This window comes from Acanthochromis polyacanthus, chromosome 17 (genome assembly GCF_021347895.1).
Source record: "Acanthochromis polyacanthus isolate Apoly-LR-REF ecotype Palm Island chromosome 17, KAUST_Apoly_ChrSc, whole genome shotgun sequence".
Lineage (NCBI taxonomy): Eukaryota > Metazoa > Chordata > Actinopteri > Pomacentridae > Acanthochromis > Acanthochromis polyacanthus.
The window spans coordinates 38,496,962-38,506,608 of NC_067129.1; the positions used below are offsets into that span (position 1 = coordinate 38,496,962).

A 9,647-nucleotide genomic window follows, 5' to 3' on the forward strand; every position below is an offset into this window, starting at 1 on the left:
TGCCACATTTTAAGAGGAAAGCTGTCGTTAACAAACGTGTTCAATAAATCAATTCTACTACTTAGGTGGGCTGCTTAGTAAGAGAGTATTTATTGGAGTAAGAGGGGTAAGACGTTTGGAAGAAGACAGTTAGGACCTAGGCGAGTATTCCTCGACACCAGCTTAATTATTCTGCTGAAACCTGTTAGGTGGAATACTAATAGGCAGATAGAATCTAACCCTTTAAACGGAGAGCTGGTCCTGATTTAACCTGAGGCAAGGTTAAAGAAGGCTATACTGAACGACAGAATGTAGCTGCTGTTGTCTCCTGAAAGTCTTTGGGTTTTTATCATTTTAGCAGCGTTATTGTTGTAATTTTAGCTAACACACGACTCTGTGACGCTAACTGTCATCATGATTTTAGCTAATACACAATGCTGCAATGTTTGCTAACATCTTAATTTGAGGTAATATACAACACTGTGATGTGATCCTCAGGAGTAAGAGCTGGAAAGTGTTGCTGGGAGGAGGAACGTCTGGAACGACCTGCTTCATCTGCTGCCTCCATGACCCAACAAGATAATGGATGGATGAATGAGTTTCTATCCATTATTACCCCCTGAGCAGGTCAGCTCATATACAGTAAGTGTCTTTTAGTTCACTTAGACAGCTCTTTTAGTTGGAACGTCCATGTGGAAAGCCTGTGTTCCCGTTTACAGCAGAGACTGTACTTCCTGTGCAGTCTGAGACGTAGGGTGTGGACAAAAGCATCATGGTCTTATTTTATCAGGTGGTACTGGAGAGCTTGGTCCGTTATGGGATGTCAGCCCGGTATGGAAACCTCACTGTAAAGATGAAAACCAAACTGGCTCGTTTGGTGAAAGTGATGGGAAAAAGTGACGGCCTTTTCCTGCAGTCCATTTATGAATGAACTGTTCTCAGGCCAGCCCAGAGGATAGACTGATCCGTCACATATCCTTTACTCAGAACACCAGCTGCTACCCTCAGGCAGATGATGCAGAGTTCCCAAATGCAAATTCAGCCATTTTAAGAATTCATTTGTTCCAACCTCCGTCAAACTCCTGAACACTGCTGCTTGAAGCCAAAGACTGCAGTAATTTTTATAGTGCTTTTACTGTGGTGATTTTTTCTTTTCATCAGTGTTTGTTTGTGTTATGTGTAATGTCATGGGATATGTGCAAAACTGTTATGTAACTGTTGTTGAGATGGAAATGTTTGTTGTCATTGTGACTGTCGAGGCATTTACGGAACAGTTGCTGAGTCCAACACAAATCTCCCTGAGTGGAACAATAAAGTACACTGTGTTTTACTGCTGACAAAAGCAGTTGTTTTTACAGTTAGCCATGCACTGTTTCTGAGGCAACCAGTTGTTTTTTGGGTTTCTTGTGTATTCTTGCTGGGTCCATCCATTGTTTTTATGGTTACTTCTGCCTCTTTGCAGCGGTTTCCTGTGTTTTCTCAAAGGCAACCACTACTTGTGTGGTTTCATGTCCATTTTTGCAGAGCCAGCCTCTTGGTCTGGGGTTTACTCTGCTGTTTGTCTGGGCCTGAACCGATGCGTCAAATCTCAACTATTTCCAACATTTTATTTTCACACGACTAAAGAAAATGATCTGAGGTATCGGTAACTTCTAGTCTTTAGATTAACTTTCTCATTGCCTGATAAGTGGCTTCAACTGCAGCAATTAGTGGCTGGAGTCATTAATTCAAACTAGATCCCTGCAGCGAAGTGAATGTGTTACTAATCAGAAGCCCCTACTGTTACTGTATCGTGGATAAGAATCTAAATATCGATCGCTTTGCACCGTTATTTATGACCTCCTTAAATACGCATTCGGCAACTTCTCACTTTAGCAACTGAATAATCTTAATTTGTAAAGACTTTAATTGCTCAGGTGTGTTTCAGAAAAAAAACTAAAATTCTTAAAGTGAAAAAGGCACTACATTTATTAGCCTGATGTTTTTGGTAATTTAATTGAATTGTTCTTGAATATTTTATAGACTTTTTTTAAGGTATTCTGGATGAAAACTGTTCTTCTTGTCACTGTGGTAAGCATTTTATTTTGGTGGAGAAAGAACACACATTAAGTTTGTAGTCTGTAAACAAGCTCCAGAATCTTTAGTAAATTTCTATCACATCATATGAGCTGGAAAAGTCCACACAAATGCCATCAGTGAAGCCACAACCATGAAAATGTCCAAAAAGTCTTGTAAGATGTCACATTAAACAACATAGTACATTAAATAAAGGTTAACATTTCCTTAAAACTAGATTTAAACAGCCTTTAACGCAACATGATGCAGTCGGGTAAGAAAAACATCTTTATTGTTTTAAGACATATTTATTAGTTACAAAACCACACAGCTTTTACAAGCACCTAATTTTACATATTAGTATATTGTAACTTGCAGCCTGTGTTATAAATATAAGTACTGTCTTGTTCATAAACCTCAGAATGTAAAAACAGTGAGTTTAAAATGGCTCCACATGAGGCTGGTAAATCAGATGAAGGTGATCAAAACCAACAAACAACAAACAGACTCAAGCAAATCATTAAAATACACATTTAAACTGATCAAACCTATTCTTTAAAAACAGATCGACTGTTTAATTTACAGACTTTGCTGCTTTTCCATCCAGATCTCATCAGACCATCAGAAACCACCAAACCCAGACTTGTCAACATGAAGCAGGAGAGTTTAAAGTCTGTTAAAAACACTGTTTCTGATTTTTTGTTGTTTTTGTGACCAGGTTTTGGATTTAGATCTGGTTTGTCTGGGTGATAAAATGCAGCACTGAGGCTTTAACAAACATTGTTCCATCTTCAGTGTTTCAGGACTTCACACTCAATTTAAATACAACTTGTGCAGAAATCGGACATCAAAATGAGGCTTTTCAGTGTTTTCCAGGACTGAAGCTGAAGCAGGTCTCAACATTCTAGTTTTATGAATGAACATCACAGTGTACAGGTCAGAATGAAGCCAAAACTTGTTTAGATCTTAATAATTTTGACAAAGATTTGCATATTTCTGCAGACTGAACTCCGTAGATGATGGGGTTCAGGCTGCAGGGGACGATGTGGAACAGAATGGCAGAAAGCTTCCTGTAGTCCGAGTACTGAGGGAACCGGTGCAGAATAATGACAATAAAGCCGCTGATGATCAGAATCAGGTACAGCACCAGGTGAGTGCTGCAGGTCTTCAGGGCTTTGCTGTTCAGAGACTTGTTCCTGCTGGTCAGACAGACCACGGTGATCCTGGTGTAGGTCAGAACCATGGTGCCGATGGAGGCGCTGAACAGAACCACGGTGAACGTCAGCCCGTACACGTTGTTGATGAACACACTCTCACAGGACAGTTTGAACAGCGAGGCGTTGTCGCAGTACGGGTTGGTGATCAGAGACCGGCAGCGGTTCAGCCGGACGGTCAGACCGAGCAGAACCCCGACCAGGACGAAGGCGACCCCCCAGGCCGACGCCGTCAGCTTCAGCACCATCCTGTTGGTCATGACGGCGGCGTAGCGCAGCGGTTGCAGATGGCCACGTACCTGTCGAACGCCATGATCATGAGCACGGTGTGGGAGGTGGTGCCGAACATGTGGGTGGTGAACGCCTGGACCACACACTCATAGTAGCTGATTAGGCGTTTGGACGGAGGCAGCAGGATGTCAACCATCAGCCGAGGAACCATGATGGAGTGACCGAGGACGTCGTTGAAGGGCAGGTTGCAGAACAGCAGGTACATCGGCTGGTGGAGGTTCTTGTCCAGGAAGACCAGAACCACGATGCCAACGTTGACGACCATGATGAACAGGTAGGAGAAGAAGAAGAAGAAGAAGGTCGGATACACGTAGACTTTAGGTATGTCCAACCCTTCCACCTGCAGCGTGAAGCTGTTGTAGGTGAAGTTTTCCATCAACCTGCAATAACAATGATGAAAAATGAGATTCATTGTCAATGCAAGGGTTTAGCGAACAACGGACACTATGACAGAGACTTAGTTGCTTTTTTTCAAGCTTTAAGCACTCAGGCAACGGCGTACATTTGGGATCTTTTAACTCTTTTCAGAAGAGTTTTCCTAAATCTTGCCGTGTGAAAAGAGCCCATCGGCCTTTTGCGGCCCCTAAAATGGAAAATTTGATTCCAGAAATACTAAGTCAGTGTCTTCATGAACTCTGTACTGATATACAGAGAGTGACCTCGACTTGACCTAAAATCAAATAACATGTCAACCTTAATGTTGTTTTGTGTCCATGAACCAATTTCATGTCACACCGTGAGAAAGTGTTGGAAAGTTAAAATGCCTTGGACCAGTGGAGCGCTAATGAAGATGGTCTTCAACAGCAGAGTTTGTTTGTTAATGGTTTTTTTGCAAGAAAGGTCAAACAGTTGAACAGAGCTTCAAAGTCTGCATAAGGCAAGTGACAAAAATAAGACAGTCCACAGAACCTGTAAAGAAGGAAGGGAGGTTGAGGACTAGCAGGTGCTCATTAGTGCATACTTTTGTGAACTGGGGTTGATAGATATCCTCCAGATCTCCTCAAAACTATCACTGCTTTAAACTAAGTAGGATGTAATAACTATGGTTATGTGATCACGTAAGCAGTGTAGACAGAAGATTAAAGCTGTTTCAGTTACATCTGTAAACTCTTCTACTGGATGAACCATACTGCTAGTACAACACAACTAATGTAGTTCGGCATCCAACCAGAAGTAAGCAGTAAGTGCATTAATTACAGAATGAACCAGGGGAGTCAAACTCAGTTCAGGTTCCACATTCAGCCCAATCTGATCTGAAGTGACCAGTAAACCACAGCATGATAACTTATAAGTAAGCACAACTCCTAATGGTTCCTGAAAATGTTCACATTTAAGGAATTATCTTTTTAACTAAACATCATGAATAACCTGAAATTTCTGAAGAAAAATGAATGCAAATTGAACAACATTCATCCTCAGTTTATCATTTCCACATTACAACTTCCAGATCACAGAGTGTCTACAAAGGAACACAACATTTAGTCACCTGGACCTGAACCATGGAGGATTTACTTTTATGATCAAAACGACAAAAGTCAGACAAAAAAAGACAAAGACAAAATATTACAAAAATGAGACACACGACACTAAACAAAACAAAAACTACACAAAAAGTCACAAAGTGACAAAAAATGACAAAAAAGGAACAGAACACAAAAACAGACAATGACAGCATAAGACACGAAATGAAGCAAAAAAGAAAAAAATTAGACGAAAATTTACAAACGGCAAAAAAAATCTACAACAACACAAAAAAGACACAAATGGACAAAAAAAGTCAGGATATTACAAAAATGAGAAACAAAACAACTAAAATAGGCAACAACACAAGCGAGACAAAAAGGAAACAAACACAAAAAGCATGAGACAAACGATGAAAGTCAGACAAAAAAGATAAAAAACAACAAAAACAAGACAAATATTACAAAAATGAGACACAAAATGACAAAAGAACAAAGAACAATCTAGTATTTTACTTTATGATCCAAACAACATGTCATGGTCTGGAAATTATTTTAAATTTATAGTTTTACTAATTTACAGTCTGCAGTTAATGTCTTCTCTGTAATTTATACACTGTGAGGGCCAGTTTAGGCCCGCGGGCCGCATGTTGGACACCCCAGGTACAACCTGAATAAACAGGGCACTAATGTATGAACATATAGATATATGGACACAATATAAAATAGAAAACCTAAGTCTGTGATAGGAGCTGTATGAACAGAATAAAATATATGAATAAAATAAACAGTATGAATGATTTAAACAGTATTTTCCTATGAGATATATGCAGGACATATACAGGATTAACAGTACACTAAAACAGACAGAAATGACTTTCAACTAAACTAATTCAATAGAAATGTCTTGCAGTTATGAGATAAAGCAGCAGAAATGAGAAGTGACGGTTTGGATTCTTTCATGATACCGACCTGCTGTGAGTCTCGTGGTTCATCAGACTTCAGTCTCGGTGGTGAACATCCAGCGCGGACGACGTCTTCCTCCTTTTATGATCACTCTGCTCTGAAGGAACTCTTTCATGGTTAACGCTGACATTTGTGATGCAACGATGATGAAACAGGTTAATGGTGGTGACTTTAAGTCCAGAGAAGATCTTTAAAAGTTCTTTGGCCACAACGAGGTCAACAATAAGCTAATTTTAGCAACATTAACCTTCGAAGGTCTGCGATAAACATACATGAAGTGATATTTTATATCTTAGGTGTAAGCAGGTTCTTGTCTATTTAATTTTTATTATTCTTATGGTTGTCTTTGTGCTTTAATTCATTGTGTTTTCCATGCACAACTTTGTTGGTTTAAACTCTAATTTATGTTTTAATTAGGGCAAAAATTAGTCATGAATGTAAAATACATAACTTTGTACGATCTCAACTGTAATATTTAAATTAGTCCACAGTCATAGTAGGGCTTTGATCTTAATGTTTTAATTCTATGAGGTAGTGTTTCAGCGTATTAAAATTGATATTGACTTTTAAATTAGTCTGGCACATTTGCATAATTTTGGAAGGTTTTAACTATAAATCTATTTATGTGATTTCAACACTTTTCAAATGACAAAAGACTGGAGTTCCATCCTCTATCCACCGCTTTATCCTCACTAGGGTCATGGGGGGTGCTGGAGTCTATCCCAGCTGACTCGGGTGAAGGCAGGGGACACCCTGGACAGGTCACCAGTCCTGTCACAGGGCTACATATACAGACACACAATCACACTCACATTCACACCTACAGGCAATTTAGAGTAACCAATTAACCTCAGCATGTTTTTGGACTGTGGGAGGAAGCCGGACGGAGTGCCCGGAGAAAACCCACGCATGCACAGGGAGAACATGGGCAGCTGTGGCTCAGGTGGTAGAGCAGGTCGTCCAATGATCCAGTGAGAGGGCTGCAGTGATAGTCAACTTTGTGGAACTTTCTCCTATCTCCTGACTGCATCTCTGGAGCTCAGCCACAGTGATCTTTGGGTTCTTCTTTACCTCTCTCACCAAGGCTCTTCTCCCACCATTGCTCAGTTTGGCTGGACGGCCAGGTCTAGGAAGAGTTGTGGTCGTCCCAAACGTCTACCATTTGAGGATTATGGAGGCCACTGTGCTCTTAGGAACCTTGAGTGCTGCAGAAATTCTTTTGTAACCTTGTCCAGATCTGTGCCTTGCCACAATTCTGTCTCTGAGCTCCTTGGGCAGTTCCTTCCACCTCATGATTCTCATTTGCTCTGACATGCACTGTGAGCTGTAAGGTCTTATATAGACAGGTGTGTGCCTTTCCTAATCAAGTCCAATCAGTTTAATTAAACACAGCTGGACCCCAATAAAGAAGCAGAACCATCAGGAGGAGGATCAGAAGAAATGGACAGCATGTGAGTTAAATATGAATGTCGCTGCAAAGGGTCTGAATACTTCTGACCATGTGATATTTCAGTTTTTCTTTTTATTGCATTTGCAAAAATTTCTACATTTCTGTTTTTTTCTGTCAAGATGGGGTGCTGAGTGTACATTAATGAGAAATAACATGAACTTTTTTTGATTTTAGCAAATGGCTGGAATGACACAGAGAGTGAAAAATTTCAAGGGGTCTGAAGACTTTCCGTACCCACTGTATATCTACAGTAACTGAATTAATTTTTCTATTTTGTGGTATTTAAGTGATGAAGAATAAAGTATTGTTGACTAGTACACGGTAAGTTTTGGATGCTAATATATTTGTGCTAGCTTAACTGGCAATGACTCAGATAATTCCAGCTATCTAACAAACAGCTTGTTCAAATAACCTGTTAGATAAATGAGCAAGTAACCAAATATGTTTGTTTTAAATTTAAAATGTTTTTCTCCATTTAGCTAAAATTTGCCCATACTTTATAGCTAACATTTACATTAACCCATTTAGCAATCAAACTCCTGAAATGACAAATGATATCTCCAGTAACTAACTGAAGAAATGCCTGAGTTTACAAGAACACGGTAAGTTTTGAATGCTAATATTCCTGCTAGCTTAATTGACTTTGCTAATTACAGCGAGCTAAAGAACAGTTTGTTTAATGAACCTGTTACTAGCCTCACCAATATGTTTGTTAAATCGTTTCTTCCCCCATTTTGTTAAAATTTGCTAATTGTTAGCTAACATTAGCATTAGCACATTAGCAAATTAGCTCCTGAGCTAACTGTATAAAGTTTTTCATGGAAAGATAAGAAATAAAAATAAAGCTAAATGTTTAAAAAATACTTTGTAGCGGCATTTTACTATGGAGGCTTATCAAGTGTGCATATATCGACTGAAACGGCTTTAGTTTTAGTCATATCTGATATTTAACTTGTGAAGAGTGAAAAACTGAGATGAAAAAAGACAACTACGTGAGCTGAACATTTTTCAACTGAAGAAGAACAGAAGTACATGGTACGTTTTAAATGCTAATATCCTTGCTAGCTTATCCAACAATATCCTGGATGATTACAGCTAGCTGTGAAACAGCATGTGAAATTACATGTTAGATAAATTAAACCATACATTTAGCTACCTCCTGCAGTAGAACATGCTAAGACGACAGATTAGTATTTTCACTGAGTATGTGTATCTACTGTGTATCCATTTATTTTTGTAATATCTGGTATTTAACTTGTGAGGAATAAAGAACTGGGGCGACATAAAGAGAGAAGAGTGACTGACAATTTTCAACTGAAGGAATACTGAAGCTAACAACTACATGGTAAGGTATGGATACTTGTGTTCTTGCTAGCTTTACCGGCTCTGCAGATTAAAGCTAGCTGGTTCAGTTAACTTGTTAGCTAAATTAGACTATAAGCCAAGTGTCGGAACCAAATATACACATTTTATAATATCTGCGAGGCGGTTAACAGTTAACTCAAGATACTTAAATAAATCAACTACAAATGATTTTTCCCATTTTGGTAAAAATTTGCTGATAACTTAACATTAGCATTAGTCCAGTTAGCAATCTAACTGATGCAGTGGAAAATTATATTGATAGATTCCAGTATTTTCACTACATGTGTGTGGGATGGTATCATCAGGGGGATAATTAATGAAAAATAAAATAAAAAGTATAAAGAAAGAAAAATATAGCATCAACACAGCAATATAGAATTTGATCAGGTGTATATACTATATATACTGTAACCTTTGTTTTTGTAATATCTGATGTTTAACTTGTGAAGACTCTAAAACTGGGGTGAAATAAAGAGAGTGGACAGACTTCAACACTTAGGAAATAAAGAAATACCAGAACTAACAAGTACAGGTTAAGTTCTTCCTTGATTATTACAAGCTTTTCTGATGATAACTCTTACAGCTAGCTGAGATGTAGCTTGGTTCAGTGGCTTGTTAGCTTTATTAGAGCATGAGCCAAATGAAGGAACCAAATATACACATTTGATGGCAGATGCCTACAAATTGAAAATGTTGTTGTCCTATTTTGTTTATATTTGCCAGTAACTGTTAGCTAACATTAGCATTAGCTAGGTTAGTCATCTAATTGCTGCAGTGGCAAATGATGACTCCAGTATTTTTACTAAATGTGTGTGGAATGCTCTGCTATACCCTGTCACCCTGAAAATATGAAAAATAGTAATTATA

The 9,647-nt window shown here is 38.7% G+C and overlaps 1 protein-coding gene across 1 annotated transcript; it reads right to left on the bottom strand.

The window, feature by feature from the left end:
• Nucleotides 1–2,971: 2,971 nt before the first annotated feature.
• LOC110971604 (olfactory receptor 146-like) lies at nucleotides 2,972–3,921 on the bottom strand. The gene is given in 2 exon segments (XM_022221977.2): nucleotides 2,972–3,531; nucleotides 3,534–3,921. Coding segments are annotated over 2 exon segments (942 nt in total). The 5' UTR covers nucleotides 3,916–3,921.
• Between the last annotated feature and the right edge of the window lie 5,726 nt (nucleotides 3,922–9,647).